This window comes from Cavia porcellus, unplaced genomic scaffold (assembly GCF_034190915.1).
Source record: "Cavia porcellus strain 051 isolate PalLab524CR breed Dunkin Hartley unplaced genomic scaffold, mCavPor4.1 scaffold_40, whole genome shotgun sequence".
NCBI lineage: Eukaryota > Metazoa > Chordata > Mammalia > Rodentia > Caviidae > Cavia > Cavia porcellus.
The window spans coordinates 9,173,649-9,194,573 of NW_026947523.1; the positions used below are offsets into that span (position 1 = coordinate 9,173,649).

The 20,925-nt window shown below is 50.4% G+C and overlaps 1 protein-coding gene across 1 annotated transcript; it reads right to left on the reverse strand.

Moving 5' to 3' along the window:
• Positions 1-3,513: 3,513 nt before the first annotated feature.
• On the reverse strand, positions 3,514-4,725 carry LOC100730185 (mitochondrial import inner membrane translocase subunit Tim13). The gene is made up of 3 exons (XM_003470501.5): positions 4,385-4,725; positions 4,229-4,297; positions 3,514-3,958 (listed from the first exon to the last, which is right to left on the reverse strand). The coding sequence occupies exons 1-3, from the start codon at positions 4,502-4,504 to the stop codon at positions 3,860-3,862; spliced, it is 288 nt and encodes a 95-aa protein (XP_003470549.1). The 5' UTR covers positions 4,505-4,725; the 3' UTR covers positions 3,514-3,859.
• Between the last annotated feature and the right edge of the window lie 16,200 nt (positions 4,726-20,925).

Consider the following 20,925-nt stretch of genomic DNA (forward strand, 5'->3'; position numbering starts at 1 on the left):
ACCCCTTCTTACTCAGGGCTCCCTCCTGCGCCCCAAATCCCATATGCTGGCGCCTCCCTCAGGGGCCCAGGAAACTCGGCCCGGACAGGTGGCACTTGGTAACTCAGGTCCAAGCAGGGCCACCCAGCATCTCCTCTCCAGGCTCCCGCTGACTCGCTTGCAGGAAAGTTTTGCACAATTTTCCTGGAAGCACGGCTGCCCTGAGCTGCCCGGAGCCACCCGGAGTGGCTGGGTACAGGAAGGCCACTCTAAGCTGAGGGGATCCTACAGGGCCGCCTCTTGATCCCCAACCCCAGATCTCTTGAAAACCAAGAGACACCCTGGACCTTTATCCTGCAACTGACTTTCAGAAAGAGACCAGAAAAACCACAAATCTGCACTGGGGGTGGTGGCGCATGCTTGTAATCCCAGCACTCAGGAGGCTGAGGCAGGAGGGTTACTGTGAATTTGAGGCCAGCCTGGGCTACATAGTGAGAGCCTGTCTCAAAGAACAAAAAACACAACAAAAACACCCACTACAAACCTGCAACCCCTACACACACACTCCCAGGAATGCCCCCCTTTACAACTGCCCTTGTCTGTGAGCACCTCTGCTGGGACAGGGTGAGGAACTAAAGCCCAGAGAGGTTAAGTGTCCTGCCCAGGGTCACACAGCCAATGGGGGTTCTCAGAGCAGTGAATCAGAGCAGACTGAAAGCACAGTATTGTTTTTGCTTTTGTTTTGAACCCCAGGCCTGCACACTGAGCTACATCCCCAGCCCTTTTAAAATTTTTTCTTTTAATGTAATACATGTAAATATTAATGAAAAAGTATTTAAAAAGCACTTTTTTCTATGAAAAATATAACAAAGTAGAGAATAACAAGTTAATATATAGTGTACTATAATCTTTTTTTCCCCCTTTTTTTTTGGTACCAAGAATTAAACTCATGACCTTGCGCTTGCCAGGCAGGTGCTATGTGATTGAACTATATCCTGGACTGTGTACCATAATCTTTTTTATTTTTTGGTACCAAGGATCAAACTCATGACCTCATGCTTACCAGGCAGGCACTTGAGCTGCTGAGTTAAACTCTCAGCCCCTGTGTACCACAATGGCCAAAATATTTCTCAGAGTACAAGTCATAGATGGGAAAATCTTCTTTATCTTTTTGAGACAAGGTTTCAGTAAGCCACTAAATTGTCTGGGTTGGGCTCGAACTTGCAATCTGCCTGCCTCAGCCTTCCAGACTGCTAGGATCATAGACCTGTACCACCACACCCAGCCAAAGCGCAGGGTTCTTGAGAATCCCCGGGCTGTTTTTCCTGGGCCATCTTCCCATAGAGCAGCCTGCCTGCGGCCTGTCCTCTGGATGGGTGAGGCGGGGATCCATTTGCATGCAAGACCCCATGCAACACCCTCATTTTGTCCTTCCCAAAGTCCCTCAAGACAGACGTCTTCTCCAGGGTTCCCTGACTGGCCCAAGGGCCCTGGTTGGGGACCTCTGCCTGACTCCCCAGGGGCAGGGAGGAAAGCAATGATGGCAGGCACTGCAACGTCCCTCCTGGGCATCGGCAGGAGCCCTGTGGAGCTGGGGCGGTGGCAGGTGACACTCCATCCACACTACAACCTGGCATCCTGGGCTTTCACATGGCCATGTGAGAGCTGCCAGGCCCCTGGCCTTCCGCAAGTACATCCAGCCCATCTGCCTCCTGCTGGCCTCCAGTGGGTCCACGTCTCCTGAGTGCCAGGCTGAGCCACTCTGCTGCTCAGATGGTCCATGATGGGGGTGTGGCAGTGCCTGAAGACAGGCACCCTGCTGGGCTTTATCTTATGGGGGAGCCCCCAGACTGTGAGGAGACTCCAGGCAGGCATTGGGAGCTGTGGCATCAGTTAGGCCCAGGCCAAGAAGGCTGGCATGTTCGTCCACACCATGAGACTGACAGGCTAGGTCTTGGACATCACATCCCTGGGGACCCTCCCCATGTTGCCCCCCTCAGCCATGATGCTGGCCATCCCCTGTTGGCACCTCAAGGCCCTAAGGGCACCAGCAGCAGATCCTCCACCAAAGGAGCCACTAGCCACTAGTCAGGTGGCCATTCCATCCACCACCACTGTGTCTGCTGTACCACCACTTGGGCAGAGGCCACTTGAAGGGGTCCTAGAGATCACCATGCGCACCCAGCTGCCTGGTGCCATGAGAAACGGGGGCACAAGGGAGGGTAGCGTGGACCTATGAGGGCCACCAGAAGAAATTCCACAGCCAGGGCGGCTGAGACATTTGTTCTTCACAACTCTGGAGGCCACGAGTCCAGCACTGAGGCGTTGCAGGGCTGGTTTCTTCTGAGGCCTCTCTGCTTGGTTTACAGATGGCGTCTTCTCCATGTGTCCTCACACAGTTCTCTCAGGCTGGCTTAGAACCCTTGATCCTCCTGTCTCAGCCTCCCAGGATTACAGGTGTGCACAGCTACACTGAGACCAGAACTCCTCTTTTTATAAGGATGCCAGAGCCAGGAATGGTCACATTTTGAGGTCCTGATCCTGGGGCTTTGGGCTTCAACATCCTCCAAATAAATGCCTTATCCTGCCACCTACCTACAGGGAGCTGGATGCGCTGAGCTGTGTGGCAGGGAGGGCAGGCATCTGCATCTCGGGATTCCTGTCATGTAGCTCATTCTTGGTGGTGGGAGCTCAGTCTAGTGACTCAGGGCAGGTGCTCAGGGGAAAAGGAGCCATGGACTGACTGTGCCTGAGTGCTCTTTCCAAGCACAGGCTGGGAGCTACTGTTTGGGTACTCAGGACAGAACCCAGTGCCTTCATACTGAGCTACATGCCTGGCTGTTTTTATTTTGAGACAGGCTTTGGCTAAGTTGCTAAATTTCCTAGGCTAGGCCGGATCTTCCAGGAGTAACCACTACGTGGCTTCCCAGGCCTAGGACAGGAGCAACCGGTCACCCTGTGCACCCAGCGGAGTCTAGACTGGGAGCAGGCAGTAGGGGGCTGCAAGAATGGTGTGCAGTTTCCCTATTTTGTTCCTGTAAACAGCCCCTTGCTATAAGGGGGCTGGCTCAGTACCTCCATGTCACAGCAGTCCTGTCCCTGGCAGTGGGGGAAGTGAGGAAACAAGGCAGGCCCCCAAGGGAGACGTTACTCCTGGCTCTTGGTACAGCGATAGTCTCAGCCCCATTCCCAAGTGTCTCCCCAGCCCACTTTTATCAGTAGGGGGACCGAACCCAGGGCCTTCCCACTGAACTGCATCACCAGCCCCTTTCTGAGATAGGGTCTCAGTAAGTTGCTCAGACTGAACTCAAACTTGAGATGCTCCTTCCTCAGCCTCCCACAGTGCTAGGATGACAAGCTTTGCTCAAGGCTCCCTTCTGTGCTGCCCACACATTCTCTGTGAACCAACAGCCCCCAGACACGAAGAGGTAAATGGATGCCACAGAGAAGGCTGGGGCCCTGTCTGGGCTCCTGCCAAAAGATGAGTGGCACCTCCTTCCAGACCCCCGCCCTCACCAGGGAAAATGCAAGGGGTTTCTTTGGTCCTGGTTCAGCAATTTATTGGTTCACCCTTAGGAGGCCACACCTCTACCCCAACAAGGGCAAAACAAAGGTCCTCAGTTCCGGGCAGGAGGCCAACCTGAGCACATTAGGGGAAGGGCCAGGGACTCCCAGGCCCACAGGAAGTCCACTGAGCTGCCAGGAAAGCACAGGTTCCCCCAACCCAAGCTGCAGTGGTTGGCAAGGAACATGGTCCCAACGGTTCCTTCATAATAGTGTCATTCTTGGATGCCATGGGCAGGCAGAGTGACCATGCTCGTCCTGCCTCACATTTACAGAGATGGGCCCAGCGGTGGGGGTGACGGAGGGTAGTTCCTGGTTACATGTTGGCTCGTTCCCGTTGCAATCGTGAATTATAGGCGCGGGACACGGTGTTCCAGGCGTCCATGTAGCGGTCCATACACATGGCGATGCATTTCTAGGTGCAAGAAAGCAGGGAATGTATGGCTCAGTTTGAACTCTTGAACAGGGTGTCGGAACCACGTGCCCTGGTTTGGGGTTAGAATTGTGCAAACCTCCCAATGGCAGGGTACCTTGAGCTCGCGCAGGCGCAAAAGCTTAACCACTCTAACCAGCGCCCGCGTAGAACCCGCGTCGCGTAGCCTGCGCACGCGCAGATGCATCCCCATGCAGGGTGAGACCCTCTCAACCCCCCCCCAATCCGTACCCACCCCTCGAGAGATCCCACCTGTTCCGAATTGTCCAAGGATCCCCCTGGCTTCCCAATGCACTTCCGGAAACACTTGTCGGTCATCCTCTGTGGACACATGGGAAATCTCGACCGTGATGCCCACTCCCCGGGTTACCCTCTCTGTCTCATCCGCATTCCCGTGCGCTCAGTTACCTGCAGTAGCTCCTGCGCGTTGGCCACGGCAATCTGTACTTTGACCTGCTCCATGATAAGCCCCGGATCCAGTTTCCCACCGCCAGATCCCCCGGAATCCGAGCCAAAGCCACCCTCCATGGCTCCGTTAAGTCAACCCGGCCTCGGCCACGGGCCTCGAACCCACTGCCATCAGAAACTGAGTCTCCCGAAGCACCATGGGAAGTGTAGTCTGGGCTACAACTCCCACAAGGCCGCGCGCGACACACCACAGCTGTGCAGCAAGCCAGGCCTTAGTAGGTACCAAGGGAAACAGAGTCCGTAGTGTAACACCCACAAGGCCGCGCGGGGCTCTTGGCGCATGCGTCACTAGATCTCCGGCTCACTCCTCCGCAGAGAGAAAGCAGCCGGCTCGGCTCTTAGGACGCGCATGCGCACAGGGCACCCAAGAATTTGTCCCTGGTTGGCTGTATCAGGGCAGACACTAGGACAGCCTGCTTGGCCTCCTTAGGCCCCGCCCCCCAGGCCTGCAGTTCAACTCAGACACTGCAGTTAAAATCTGAGTGTATATTAGAGTATTGTACGAAAGTTTCCAGCCCTAAAATATATGTCACGAATCACTAAGGAAGACACATCTGTCTGGAACTTAAAAACCCCAACAGAACTCCAAAAGGAGCCACTCAGCCCAGCGTGGTCGGTGCCCCGTGTGCCTTACAGGCCAGGCGGGGCTCATCCATTCGGGAACGTTCACCTGATTCAGATCCTTAAAGTGTAAAAGGAGCAGTAGCTATGTTGGGGTGGGCTAAAACGACGTACAGAGGCTGGTACAGGGTCAGGACCCGGACATCCTGCAGGCCTGGCCTCAGCGCTGGCTGCTGGCTGTGTGGATCTCTCTCCACGAAGGGCGTTATAAGAAGTAATAAAGCTAAGCACATCTGGGACAGCAGTGCACGTGGTTCCACAGGCCACAGTCCACTTGTACAAACTAACACCCTCAAGTGTCCAGATGCGTGGTTACTAATGACCATCAAACTCCAATCACCAAGGGCTGCCCGGTCGAACCCCATTCCCTCTGCAGCAAGGGCACCAGGGTCCCGGCTGACTCCTGGCAGCACCCAGGACACACATAGGTGGGGGGTAGAGGGCTGGTGGGATGCATGAGGGACTGTCTCTGGCATTTGGGATCCTGCTGCCTGCAGCGGTTCAACAACATACAGCTCCAACTCCAGGGCATTGCCTGAACCCACACGTGGCAAGATGTGTGAGGGCTCCCTAGGTCTGGGGAGTCCTTACCTGAAAGGCCACATGGCAGGCCCCACAGGCTTTCTGTGAAGGTGGGGCAGAGCTTCCACAGCACAGGGCTTCAGGGATCCCAAAGCGGTGACAGGTCAGGGTGGAGACGACAGACCTGATGCCAGGACAGGCCAAGCGCTCCAGGAGCCGAACTGCTAGAGCAGTTCAGCCTGCCTGGGTCTTCTGCGAGGCACTGTCTGGGTAAGACATGAGGATGGGGCAGGGAGCCTGGACAGCAGAGAAGGGGTGACAAAGGACAGACAGTCTGGGGACAGAAAAGCACCACAGAGATCCCCTTCCAAACCCTCACTGGCAGTCTCCTTAAGCATTGTCTAGAAATGTACCCAGGTCTAATGAAGGACAGGGTAGGGACAGTTCGTGTTCACATTGGGTGGCAGCCCCTTGAGGTGGTCCACTGGGCTCCCTCTAAAGCAGGAAGGAGAGGATGGGAGCTGTCAAACCAGTAGAGGCTCAGCTCCCGACACGGCACAGACTCACCACAGCCCCTGTACCCAGACAGAATGTTCCACGCCTTCCTCGTCCTGACCCAACCTGTGAAGAGCTCGGAGGAATTTTACAGTTTGCATTTAATACAGAGTGATTCCTCAACTCCGTCTTCCCCTCAGCCACTGTGTCAGCACCCAGCACCTCCCCCGAAGGTGACATGCCAGCTGACAGGAGTGTGGGAGCTGTGATCAGCTTTCCCAACCTCACCTCCTTGGGTGTAGGGGCTCTACTTTGCCAAACTCAGCCTCCTCCACCTCCTCCTGCCTGCTTAGGCACATGTCACCACTCTCACAGACAGTTCCTGTGCCAGATGAGGGCCACCCACACTCAGGAACACTGTGGGCCCCTGCCACCTGGGAGCAGGCCAGAGCTGCCCACAGGGGCTCCACTGGCCCCCTCTTCACCCAAAGACCCTTGCACCCAGAAGGCAGGTGCTAGAGACACAGGACCTGAGTCCTGAGTCCCCGATGGGCATTAATCAGCACAATATGGAAGCTCTTGCTGGTGCCAGATGCTTGGGCCTTTCACACGTGTGGACGGACACTTGCTGCCCACACCTGGTGACCCAGGAATGTGTGGCCCCCTCCGTTGCCCTGGGCTCCACCTTTTCGGGCTTATCCACAGATGGTGGTTCAAAACCATTCAAGCCTGCAGCCAAGTCCAGCACTGGGGCCTCCCTGCACTGCCCTCTCCCTTCCTCTCCCATCCGCCCTCCTGCTCCCTCCTGCTGACAGTGTGAACTTTTCTGCATCACCCTCAGGTCCTGCATCTGGACCCTCCAGTACCCGAGGACTGACCCTCAGCCTGCTAGGCCCACTGCATGGGGCAGTGAATCTCTTCACCTGAGTCCTTCATGGGTTCAGGATTCCTCACGGGTCTCTTTGCAGGTCTCTTGATTACTTTTGACTCCCTCCTGGGTCTCTGTATTCCTTCTTAGGTTTTAGTTTTCTCATGGGTCATTCATGGTTTTCTCAAAAGATCTTCCTTGCCTGCTAGGACTCTCCACAGATTCTGTCACCAGATCAGGTTCCATTGTGGGCTTCTCTGTAGGTTCCTTTGTGGACCTGGGCTCGCCCATGGGTCTCTTCACAGGTTCTGTAATGACTTCATATCCTTCATGGGTGTGTTCCTGGCTCCCCTGACAGGTCTCCTCCTGGATTCCCTCACAGGTCTCCTGGCTGTTGCCCTGGTGGCCTCCTGGGCTCCCTTGGCAGTGCACCCTCTCCCTCGGCCTCTTGAGAGCCAGGCACAGCTCCATACCTGCACTGGCATCCTTCCAGCTGGGAGCCATCCTGTGTATAATGGGCTGAGGTGGCCCCATGATGGATTCTAATGGGCAGGGTTCAACCAGAGGACCCCATGAGCCCTCTCACAGCCCAATCCCAGAAAGCACAGAGACCTGAAGCTAGACTTGAACCATCCCAACTGTCCCACATGGCGACAGGCCTAGAGACTAGGGTTGTGGGGAGGGACAGTGTTGCTGAAATGGGATAGAGGGGCATCCAGAATGCAGCGGGGAACAGATGGCCTCTCTCTTCCTTCCAGGGAGCCCCCCAAACTGTCCACAGCCTGATCTCTAGAATCATGAGTGAAATTTATTTTGCCAAGTAGGGTGTTTGCAGATGTGAGGATTTTGAGAGGAGATTTGTGGATTAGTCATGTGGACACTAAATCCAATGACAAATGTCCTTAAAGAGATACACAGAAGGGCCAGGGATTTAGCTCAGTGGCACAGTGGCTGCCTGGCAAGTGCAAGGTCATGAGTTTGATTCCCAGTACCAAAAAGCACCAAACAAACAAAAAGAGATACATGGGAGGATTGTGTGGAGGAGACCAGCATGGCAGAGCAGTAAGCAACGGACACTTTCTGAAAGCCGCCATCCAGACACTGGAATACAGCATCGTGAGGAAGACAGGAAGGAGGAAAGTGGGGCCACCAGGCCCAGGAAGACCCTGAAGCCCACAGAGACAGTGAAAAGAAAACCTGCAATGAAAAAGGAGGAATGTGGCACCGCCTTCTCCCTTGGACGAGACTCACTGCGTGAAAGGAGACAGTGACAGCTGCTGACCCCAGAGGCCTCTTCAAAGAGACACAGTGGTGGGGAGCAGCAGGCGTGAGGGGCTGCACTGACTGGCGCTGTTGGTCCTGGTTTTCCATGACTGAGACTGACGATGGGTCTCAGAAAATACTGTAGCACAGGGCCTCAGCCAAACAAGCAACAACTTCTCAACTCCAACAAACTGAAGAGATAAGATCTTCCAACAGACTTGAACTCAAAAACCAGCTACACCTCAAAGATACCTCAGAGAAGCAGTCATTATCTAAAGATCCTAAATATTAGCAATAAAACAATCTACAATAGGCAATTTATGAGCATCACCCCAGGAATTAAACTAGAAAAATACATTAAAAATGAAAAAAGACACTTAAACGAAATGCAGCCCCAGACATCAAGTTCGCCAAAGGCAAACCCAGCGCAGTGAGGCGGGACGATCCGAAGGCCCCACCAGGCCTCTCTGAAGTGGTAACAACAAGGCAATTGAATGAGGCTCTGGGAAAAGTGAAATCAGAATAACCTCTCAAATAACTACAGAGATTACCAAAATACATAGCATGCTCCGTGATATTAGAGCTGACACAGACAAATAGACGAGCTTAAGCAAATTATAAGTGAGCATAGAAAAGAAATAGAGTCCATGCGGCAGATTCAAGCAGAGATCCAGGAGAATAAAGACTCCCCTGAACTGGGAAACTAAGAAATGTAGAGAGAGAGAGAGAGAGAGAGAGAGAAAAAAAAAGACTCCACTGAATGTATTCAAAGCAGATCAGGCCAATGTGAGTACAGGATTTCAGATATTGAAAACAGACTTGCAGTTAGAAATCAGGAAAAATAAAGATTTCTCAGAACTTAGCAAGGGACTATGAGAAATCAGTCCAGCAGCTTGAGACTAAGAATAATTTAAGATTGATTGGAGTCCATGAAAAAGCAGGAGATACCACAAATTATAAAAAAAAAAAGTTCAGACATCATGGCAGAAAACTTTCTTGTTAGAGTAAAAGAATTTGACATACAAATAAGTGAGGCATGGGGCTGGGGATTTAGCTCAGCAGCAAAAGTGCCTGCCTGGCAAGTGCAAGGTTGTGAGTTCAATCCTCAGTACCACACACACACACACACACACACACACACACACACACACGCGCGCGCGCACACACACACACACAAATAAGTGAGGCATATAGAACTCCAATTAGCCATGATCAAAAAAAAAAAAAATCTACAGCCAGGCATATCATAGTCAACATCGCGGAAATTCAGCACAAGAATAGAATCGTAGAAGCTGTTAGAGGAAAAGAAACAAATCACCTCTAAAGGAAAGCCCATCAGAATCACCACAGACTTCTCAGCACAAACTCTCAAGTCAAGGAGAGCTTGGAATGACGTACTCCAGGTTCTGAAGGAAAACAGCTTTCAACCCAGATTGATACATCCCACAAAACTACCTTTCAAAATTGATGAAGTAAGATACTTTTTTTTTTTTTTGTCTTTTTTCATTTTTACCAGTACCGGGGATTGAACTCATGACTGCCTGCTTGCAAGGCAGGTGCTTATGCCGCTGAGCTAAATCCCCAGCCCCATAAGATACTTTCATAACAAAGAACATTCGAGAAAATTTATGATCACCAAATCAACACTCCAAAATATTCTAGAAAGAAGACATTCTAGAAAGAGATAATAAGGACTACACCTCAATACACCCCAGCAGAAGGAATCCACCAGGGAAGGCAAACAATTAGAAAGAAGGAAAAGCCGTGGATTTAGCTCAGCAGCATAAGCGCCTGTCTGGTAAGCGCAAGGTCATGAATTCAATCTCCAGTGCCAAAAAAAAAAAAGAAGGAAAAAAAAAAGCAGGGAACCAACAAAAGAAAATAACATGACAAAGATAAGTCAATACATAGTAAATCAAAAGATTTATATGATATGAAGAGAAGCCAGAGTATGATAAGTCAAAACACAGCAGTTATAACTATCAATGTTAATGGTCTCCGTTCACCAGTCTAGAGACACAGACTGGCAGAATGGATAAGAATCAAGGCCCAACAATATGCTGCATTCAAGAAACACATTTAATTAAAAAATTCATAAGTTGAGAGTCAAAGGATAGGAAACAATACTCCACACTACAGGAACCCAGAAAAAAGCAGGGGTAGCTATTCTATTTGCAGACAAAGTGAATTTCAAGCCAATACTGATTAAGAGAGGAAAAGAAGGTCACTACATTCTTGTAAAGGGAACAATCTAAGAGGAAGAGACAACAATCATAAATATATATCCAACAAATACCACTGCACCCAACTACATAAAACAATTACTAGCAGACAGGATACATCAAATAAGCCCTAATACAATTATATTGGGAGACCTCAATACCCCACTGTCACAAAAAGACAGATCAACTCGACAAAAAAATCAATGATGAAATATTAAAAATAAGTCAAACTAAAAAAATGGGGGAGTGGGCTTGGGATTTGGCTCAGCGGCATAAGCACCTGCTTTGCAAGCAGGCGGTCGTGAGTTCGATCCCCTGTACCGATAAAAAGAAAAAAAAAAACTAAGTCAAACTTTTGAGCAAATGGACTTAGTAGATGTATATAGAGTGTTCCACCCCACATCATCAGAATATGTATTCTTCTCAGATTCACACAGAACATTCTCCAAAACAGACCCCACACTAGCTCACAGAACATGCTTAAGCAAATGCAAAGGAACTGAAATTGTCCCGTGTATACTGTCAAACCACAGGGCAATGAAATTGGAAATCCATGCCAAAGGAAACTAGAAAAGCTTCATAAACCATGGAAATTAAATAACATCTACTAAACAATCAATAGCTTACAGATGAAATTAAAGAAGAAATCGGTTTTTACAGTTGAATGATGACAATACAACTTTGCGGAACTTGGACACAATGAAAGCAGTCTGAAGAGGGAAGTTTATAGCAGTGAATAACTATATCAGGAAAACAAAGCAAGCGCATACAGACAACTTAATGCTGAACCTCAAACTTCTAGAAAAAAAAGAGCAGACTAAACCAAAAGCTCATGTAAGGGAGGCAATTATAAAGATCAGAGCAGAAACTAACACGCTGGAGACTAAAAAACGATACAAAGAATCAATGAATTGAAGTGTTGGTAGTTTGAAAGATCAAATAAAATTAACAAACCCTTAGCCAACCTTATCAAAAAAATGAAAAAAAGACTTAAATCCATGCAATTAGTAATGGACCCTGCAGAAATCCAGTGTCTCTTCTTCAGCATAGTCCTGGAAACTTTGGCTGGAGCAACCAGACAAGAGAAAGAAATAAAAGGATAAAGATAGGAAAGGAAGAAGTTAAACTATGGTTATTTACAGATGACAAGATACTCTATTTAGAAGACCCTCAAAACTCCACTAAAAGACTTCTAGATCTAATAAGCAAATTCAGTAACATAGCTGATTACAGAGTCAGCACTTGGGCTGGGATTTAGCTCTACCGTATAAGTGCCTGCCTGGCAAGCGCAAGGTCCTGAGTTCAATTCCTGGTATCAAAAAAAAAAAAGTCAGCACTCAAAAATCAATGGTCTTCCTGTACATGAATAACAAATGCACTAAGAGAGAAGTCAGGGCAACAATACCTTTTACAATAGCATCCAAAAAAATGAAATGCCTAGGAATCAGTGTAATGAAGGATGTAAAAGACCTCTACATTGAAAACGACAGACTGAAAAAGGAGACTGAAGAGGAAATTAGAAAATGGAGAGATATCCTGTGCTCTTGAATAGGAAGAACAGTCTAGTGAAAATGGCCATACTTCCAAAACTGCTATACGGATTGAATGCAACCCTAACCAAAATTCCAACAGCAAATGTCACAGAATTAGATAAAACAATTCTAAAATTTATCCAAACACATTCACTGGAAGAAAGATAGCCTCTTAATAAATGGTGCTGGAAAAACTGGCTCTGCACAGGCTGAAAATTAAGTTGGACCCAAATCTTTCAAATTTGGAATGGATCAAAGATCTAAATATTAAAACAGGGACTTTAAATCTGCTGGGAAATAGAGTAGATAAACTCTTGAAGACGTTGGTGTAGGCAAAGACACTATGTTTGTTTTGTTTCGTGTCTTTTTGAGACAGAGTTTCACTATGTGGTTCAGGCTGGCCTTGGCCTCACTTTGTAGCCCAGGCTGGTCTCAAACTTGCAACGGATCTGCCTGCCTCAGCCTCCCAAGTGCTGGGATTACAGGAGTGCACCACCACACCCAGCTCAGCAAAGGCTTCATAAACAAAACTCTGATTGCACAGGAACTGTCACAACTGGGATCTCATCTTACTAAAACCTTTTGCACAGCAAGAGAAATCACCAGCAGAGTGAACAGGCGATGTACAATGTGGAGAAAATGTTCATCAGCTATTCCTCAGACAAAAGGTTACCATCAAAAACATATTAAGAGGGGCTGGGGATTTAGCTCAGTGACATAAGCGCCTGCCTTGCAAGCAGGCAGCCATGAGTTCGATCCCTGGTACCGATAAAAAGGAAAAAGACGACCAAAAAAAAAAAAAAAAAAAAAAAAAATATATATATATATATATATATATATATAAAGAGCTCAAAAAAATCAGTCCTCCCAGATTTAAAAATCCAATAAAAAATGGGCATCTGAGATGAATACACAGTTCTAAGATAAAGAAATACAAACAGCAATTAAATATATGAAAAAATGTTCAACATCACTGGTCATTTGAAAGATTCAAATTAAAACAACACAGATTCCACCTCACCCCAAAAAGAATGGCCACTATCAAGATATCAAACAATAAAAAATGCTGGAGAGGCTGTGGGAAGAAAGGAACCCTTCTCACTGTTGATGGGAATGCAGACTGGTGCAACCACTGTGGAAATCAGTATGGAGATTCCTCAAAACACTAGGATTGGAGGTCCCATTCAACCCAGCTATTCCTTTTCTGGATGTCTTTCCAAAAGAATTAAAAACATCATACCACAGTGATATATGTACACCTATGTTTGTAGCATCACAATTTGTAATAGCTGGATCTTGGAAACAATCTAACTGCCCATCAACCGAGGAATGGATAAAAAAGGATGTGGCACTTTTATGCAATGGAGTACTACTCAGTCACAAAGAAGGGCAAACTGAAATTGTTATAGGTAAATGGATGCAACTGAGACAATATTCACAAGTGAAATAAATCAGACATGCATGTAAACATCATATTGTGTCACTAGTATGAAAAGCTGAAAGAAACAATGTATTATATAGTTATACTACTGATTTCTGTAAGTTCACTGAAGAGAAAGGTTTGTGCTGGTATTGTTTGGACAATTGAATGCAGATGTCTTACACTCTGGGTGACTGATTTGGGGATGGCAATGCACAATGTATGTACCATTGCTGCCCCCTGATTGAGTTTTTTTAATTATTTTTTTCTCTTTGAAATAAAATGGATTTTTAAAAAACAGCTACAAGGAAGAGACACACAGAGCAGAAGAGGCCATGTGGAAACACAGGAAGAGCCTGGAACCACAGGCCCCAGGGCTTGTGGAGCTCCAGACACTGGGAGAGCTTGGGAAAACCCTCCCTGGAACCTTGCAGGGTCCAGGCCCTAGAGTTTGAGGACCATAGAGGTCAGACCTGAGTCATCTCCAGCCAGTGACCACAGTGGCCCAGGACGCAGTCAGGTCTTTGCAGCCAATGGTGGGCAAACGTGTGCGTGCGCACACACACACACACACACACACACCCCTCCTCAAACACGCTCTCCTGGAGGCCCAGCTCCTTGTGCAGACTCTGCCAGTGGTTCTCTAGGTCCACACACATCTCCAGCTGCTCTTGGCCTGGGAGACACAGGACAGTGGGCTGCAGGTGTCCTCACATGCACTTCAAGATGACCCGCAGCGGCCCCCCTTGCCTACCTTGGTCACCTGGGACCTGAGCTCCATCACATCGCTTTCCAGTTACTCTTGTCACTAAGGCAGGGCCAGCTCCACCTCGCTCCAGTGGAGCAGGCCCTGTGAGTCCTTCCCATGGGCCACCATGAACTCACCTTCCTGCTTCTTGGCACTGAAGAATCAAGAGGCCAAGTCAACCAGAAAGGGGAAAGAGGCCACTTGGCCTCAGGGGTCCCTCTGGCCACACCAAAGATGCCAGGAAGACCAAGTATGAGGTCACTGGGGCCTTGAGCCTGGGGCCCATCAGTTTCAAGGAGCTGCACCCCTCCATCCCATGGGTCAGAGTCAGGCTGGCCAAGGGGAAGGTGCACACACTCTTTGAAGCTGCCCCGTGCCCCTGGGAACCTGTCCACAGTGTGCAAAAACCGTTTCAGGTCCTTTCATGCAGGGTTTGGACACAGGCTTAGTATTTGAGGTATAATCATCCCCATCTGTTATATGATATGCGGGGAGTGGCCTAAGCTGGAGACGGATCACACCTGCAGGGTTGAAACAAGGCCAGCCAGGGCGAGCCACGTGCCCAAGCTGCGCCAGCCCCGAGAATCCGGCTTTCTGCATCTTCACGCTTGGCTTCCTCCCTGCACCCTCCACCGACCTCCTCCTGGGAATTTCTAGAGCTGCACCGGACACAGCAACAGCTATTTTTAAAAGTATTTTTTACAGTCAAAGACACTGCCAGGAATCCTCCTCAGAATACCCCTGCTCGCTTCAAACACGCTTCTCTGATGATTCTTTTCTTTGTAGTCCGTGTCCACAGTGCACAATAATTAAATTCATCACGGGCAGTTGGTACAGGCACACGACACGTCTTAACTCTTTTTACATCCCTTCGCCTGCCTCTCTGATCATTCTTGCCTCTTGCTGAAGCAGTTTCCTTCCTGTCTTTAGCTGTGCCGCCGCCGTGGCTGCCTCCATGTCCTGACTGAATTCTAAATGTTTACCTTTCATCATCATTTTGACTTCGGGGAGCCTGTCTTTCCATCAGATGGCACACGGTGGTGACATTCATCACGCTGTGATTGCTCCTAGGTTGTTCTTTGTTTTTTTGTGTTGGTACTGGAAATTGAACTCATGACCTGACGCTTGCCAGGCAGGCGCTTAAGCCACTGAGCTAAATCCCCGGCCCTTGATTGCTCCTAGGAAAGACACGAAATGGGACTTTCAGAACGGCTTCAGAAAGTGGCAGGAAGCCAGGTGTGGCGGTGCATGCCTGTGGTCACTCTGAGACCCAGTCCCAGGAATGCTGTGCACTGCCTCAGCCTCCTGGGATCACGGGCGCCCCACCCAGCCAGCAAGGCACTTTTCACTGTAACATGTTTTTAAAATTTAAACATTAACCATATATTTGGATCACTCCTCAAACACTTGACAAAAATTACATATGGAAGCCCTGTCCCTGGAGGTGACCTTGTTTGTAGACGAGCTATTTTAGGCAGAGTCCCCTGGTATTTCTACCAAACATGAAATACTCAAGACAGTGAATACATTTTAAACAAATATTAACCACGTGGATTTTAGGCTGTTGCACATAACAGGCTTGTAAACCTTAGAGCTGAATGTTTGCTGTCTTCTCTCAAGGAACTGTGTCCTCTCAAGCAACAAAGCGACAGCCAAGCACTCACCACCGGGATGGTTCTCAGAGTGAGTCCTGAGTTTTGAGCAGCTTCCCTGGGTTCTATTCACTCGAGGCTGGCACCGCCAGTCCTGGTAATCACAGATGTCCCCAAGAACAGGATCACCCTGGGTGTGGATGCCTTGGTGACACTGTATCAGGTTTTGTGTGTAAAGACCAATGGTATTGGTCATAAAGCTGATTATCCTCTAGTGTTCCAGGGACACCAAGCTCAGTGTCTAGCAGGGTCTCAGTCTCTGCGGAGGGTCTCAGGATAGCCATGCTCTTGAGCTGATGCTGTGTGGCCCTGCTGCCTCTGTCCGAGGGGCTGCACCCAAGCCCCTAAAGTGGGCCTACTTTGGGAGGATCAGAGTCAACTGTCATAAATCCCAGTGAAGGCCAAGCTATGGAGAAAGCAACTTCTCAGGCTAGCAAGACACTGAGAAGCCACCTGCACTGCCCTCACGAGGTGTACCATGCTTGTGGGTGTTGTCAGAGCCCAGGTGGGGAGGAGATAGGGATCTTGGGGCACTGTGGAGGTGCACTGGACAGACCATCAGGAAGGGAGAATGGGGACCAGGCCTGGGAGGCACAGCCACACAGGATCAAGGTCAGCAAAGAGGCCAGGGTGGCAGGAGCAGAGGCTTGGGGGCCCTCACCCCATGTTAGGGTTCTGCAGGATGTGGAGAGCAAGGATCTGGTGCCTATGCCTAAGGATCTTCATGCCATCCCTAAGGGCATCAGGGTGCCCAGGCAGATTCCTCACAGGCTACCGAGAACTCCTGAGGACCCCGCAGGAGCACCTGGCTCACTCCTTAGGTCCCCACACGGCTGCCTCCTGTCTGCCACTGTGGGGCTCTGCTGATTCATTCGTTAAGAGGAAAGCAATACATGGAACCGTCAGGCAGGTGGCTGTGTTTGAAGTCAGTGGCCCAGATGAAGTGGACAAAGTCAGCCGGGCTGTGGAACACCAGGCCCAGGGCTGCTCAGACCTGCGTGTCAGGAGCCCGAGCACCAGGGTCAGGCCCAGCCTCCTTAGTATTTTAGAAAATTTTATTTAATTTATTTATTCTTGCAATTCTGGGCATGGGACCCAGGAGCCCTCTTCCCTGAGCTACATGCCCAGCCTTTTTTTATTCTTTGTTTTGAGACAGGGTCTCTCAAAGTGGCGAGGCTGGCCCAAGAATTTTTTTAAAATTGAGGTGACATTCACCCAATGTGTTACAGCTGTCTCTTTGGTGGTACTGAGCGTGGAGCCAGGGCCTCACATACGCTGGGCTGGGGTTTGCCTCCGAGCCACAGCTGGGTCCCCAACTCAAGGTACTCAAGTGGACTGTGTGGGACAGTGTGGCGGCACTGGCATTCCCAGACTGCCAGCATCACCCCAGGCAGCTCTGATCTTTTACAGTTCCCATCCCCACCGCCTCTAGTCACCACAGCCATGCAGAAACCTGCCCGGACTGGGGAGTTACCTCACTCACCAGGGCCTCTGGGTCCCCCAGTGGGTGGCCACTGTGACAGCTCCCATTCCCGAGCACACTAGGAGGGAACTGAGATGGAAGGTGATCCCACCTAGCAAAGAAAAGCCTCTAGGGTTGGGGTCCCTCCAGTCACTCACAGGGGGCCCCAGACACTGCTGGAAATGTGGCCCCAGGTCACTACTCTGGCTATATTCCATGAGGATGATATGGACCTCCGGGTCACTGGGGCAGTGCTTTCTTTAGGCCACTGGCTGCCCCACACTACCATAGCAGGTGGCCAAAACACCACCAGCTGCAGGGCACCCTACTCCCAGCCAGGCACTCCCAGCCAGGAAGGCCCCGTGTCTCTCTTACCAGCAGGGGGCAGCTGGTGGCCATAGGGGCTGGACTGAAGGCTGGAGGAGCAGCCTGAGCCCTGTGGAGGAATCGAGGGACACTCCTGCCCCTCCCTGTCAGAGACCACCAGCCCTCTGCAGGCTGAGCTCCAGGTCCAGTGTATGGGTCTGCTGCCCCTGGCCTGGCAACACCATGCACCACATCTGGCAGGCCCCTAGAGACTGAGGAAGATGATGGTCTCTGATGCTTGGTACCCCAAGGGACTGTCACAGAAAATCAGGGGAGCAGCTGATTACAATGGTTAAATGCACTGAAAACCACGGAGCACCTGCTGACAAGAACACACCCAAGAAAGTGCCAAGGGTCTCAGCGTTGCCCCTGGGTGTGTCAGCTGCAGCTTGAGGGCCTCGGTTTCCAGTTTTAACCATTGTGGTGCCACCCACTGGCCTATACCCCTAGACCTGCCCAAGTCTCTATAGGGAGCCACCTAGCGCGAGCCCCTCTTCAGCTCAGCTCGAAGTCTCCCCATCTCCATCTGCAGCTGGCCATGCTTCTGAGGCTGCCTGGTCCGGGATCCTCTGGGCGTTGGCCAGCTCTGGCCCAGATGCCCACTGACCTGGGGTCACAGGCTGGTGAAGGAAGGAGACTGGCTGAGGGCAGCTGCTCTAGAGGCTGGTCCCACACAGACTCAGCACCCAGAGCAAGAAGGACACAGGGCACCCTCTGTGGCCTGGTTCAGCCAGAGAAGAGTGCTCCTGCAGGGAGGCAGTGCAAGGCAGGCGCCTGAGAAGGAAGCAGACAGCCCAGGTAGCCCTTTCTGGAATGACCTGTTCCTTCTCCGAGGGCCAGCTCAGAGCACAGGGCAGGACCTGAGATTGGAGCCCCCAGCCTCCCACCCATCCACACAGCCATGCATGGGCCCACCCTCCAAGGCTGCGTTCGAAGCCCAGGGGACAATCAGTACCAGACCCCACACACCCACCCCTAGCAGCAGGCTCCCCAGTCCACCGCCTGCCTGGCCCTGCAGCCATGCACGGCCCCAGGGAACTCAGATCTCCCGGCAGCCTCGTGGCTCTGCACTTATTGCATTTAAAAATATGCGCAAACCACAACGACTTGCCACGTCACATCTGCTGGGCCACTAACCAGAAACAGAGACGGCCAGGCATGCATGTGGACGTGGGCTGGAGGAATCCGAATCCTGTACATAACACAGGATGTGAAATATGGCTGTCATGGAAAAGGCCAGCGGCTCCTCCAAAGGGTAAACAGAGTCACCACCTGACCCAGCACCTCTGCTCGTAAGAGTGAACCTGGGAGACGCAGAAACATCCAGAAACCTAGGCATGAACGTCCACAGCAGGACTGGTCACATAGCTATGGAGTGGGGACAGCTGAGTGTCCACGCATGGATGCCAGCCTTCCATTCCTCCAATAGCGGTGTTTGTGGGGTGTATGTTGCTGGTCTCTCTAGGATTTGAGGGTGTCCTTTCACATGGAGGGTCACTAGCTAACCACACTCAGTGAATCTCTTTTCAATCCTGAAGTCCAGTCATGAGATGGGCTGTTCTCCAAAGCCGGGTGGCTTCAGAGATCTTAACAGCTGCTCGGGATGCAACCTGTGCCACGATTAAGACCGAGCACTGCGTTTACGCCCCTGGCAGCTGACAGTGTTTCATTGCCTCCAAGATCTCTGCCAAGAAGCACGTGCTGTGTCCAGTTTGGGAAACCTTCGTAGGGAATGCTTTTACCACCGCACACTGAGAAAACCCCGGCGATTCCCGGAGAGTTCCGTTAGCGCTGCTGTCAGGACCTGGCATCTTTCTCTGTGTGGTAGACCCTGGCTCTTCCAGACTCAAAGCCTACTAGTAAGGGTGATGCCTGGCATCTATAGGCCCTCCGGAGAGCGCCCCTGCCGGCAGGAAACATTACTGCAACCTTCCCCGCGGAAGGGAAGTCAGATTTGTCACCACCTGCTCACCCCCAGTGGTAGTTATGCAGGACACCTTTTCAGAGCAGGAATCTTACAGGCAGGCAAGTCAGGCAGCTAGAAAGGCGCTCTCCCAAGGTAGAGCCAGGGTGACCAGGCCTTGGTCAGACACTCGGGAGCCTGAGGTCAGGCTAACAAGAACCAGGTGGGACATTAAGTCCAGGGATGTGACAGCAAGATGACCGATGGCCGCTTGACAGCTGCTGCTCCCACCTATCCGGAAAGCGTGTTTTTTTTTTGTTTGTTTGTTTGTTTTTTGTTTTTGTCTTTTTCATTTTTATCGGTACCAGGAATTGAACTCCCGACTGCCTGCTTGCAAGGCAGGCACTTATGCCGCTGAGCTAAATCCCCAGCCCCAAGTGTGTGTTCTTGTCACTTGGTTCTCGGGGAGGACAGAGGCACAGAGGCGCCTGCAGACACAGCTGGCTACTGCCTAACCTTCGTGGGCCCATTCCTGGCTTCAGCAGCGGGATTTAGTCCTCAGCTGGTCTTCATTTGACTCAGGGTGGCCTGAGCCCCGGTCATGTTTGGTATGAAAACTCTTAGCCAAAGAGTCCCACGGCCACCCACTTTCCAGTCCCCTCCTGGCATTGGGAGCTATTTCTCTATCCCTAATAAATACTCCTCCTGTCTGTTGTAGCTTGGCATAACTGATGCCATCTTGTGCCCTGTATTTGACCCAGTAGAGTAAAAAATTACTCAGGGTACAAATCCCATGAGAAAAAGCAGAATGAGCTGCACCTATAAGAAAAAAATGAACCTGCTCAACAAAGAAGCAGGATACAGGTGTCAACCAAAATTAATGTAAGAGTCTAGCTAAACTGTTTCCAACAGGATGTCTTGCTTTGAAGTTTTCTGCTTTAAATGCCCTGTAACCCTCCAGTTCAGGGCCACTTGATTGGCCTCTGAAACAGGGGTCTACACAAGTGGTCACTGAGCTCAGCTAATATCCTAAAATTTATCAATTCGGCTGCTCGGATTCCTATATTATGTACGAACTCACTTCACTGTCTACCTCCTTCATTTTTCAAGTTTGGGAAACAGAGGCCCAAGATTATGCCATTATAGCACGACTGCCCACGGCTGCCAAAGGGACAGACAGAGGCTTGGGACGATCTTTCAAAAACTTGCCTTAAAAAATTATATATATTTCCAGCTGATATAGTTGCGTATCCTTGTCATCCCAGCAACCTAAAAGGCTGAGGCAGAAGGATCACAAGTTCAAGAAGAGCTTCAGCAATTTCGTGAGAACTTGTCTCGAAAAATAAAAAGCCATTAAAAGAAGGATGTGCAGGTGTAGCTCAAGGTCAGCACTGGCCTAGTGTTACG

Bases quoted from the DNA above. Each gene is read 5' to 3' on its own strand.
- LOC100730185 (XM_003470501.5), bottom strand. From the start codon at position 4,504: ATGGAGGGTGGCTTTGGCTCGGATTCCGGGGGATCTGGCGGTGGGAAA. The intron at 4,298-4,384 runs GTAACTGAGCGC...ATGTGTCCACAG, and splicing joins ACGCGCAGGAGCTACTGCAG to AGGATGACCGACAAGTGTTT. The intron at 3,959-4,228 runs GTGGGATCTCTC...TCTTGCACCTAG, and splicing joins CCTTGGACAATTCGGAACAG to AAATGCATCGCCATGTGTAT.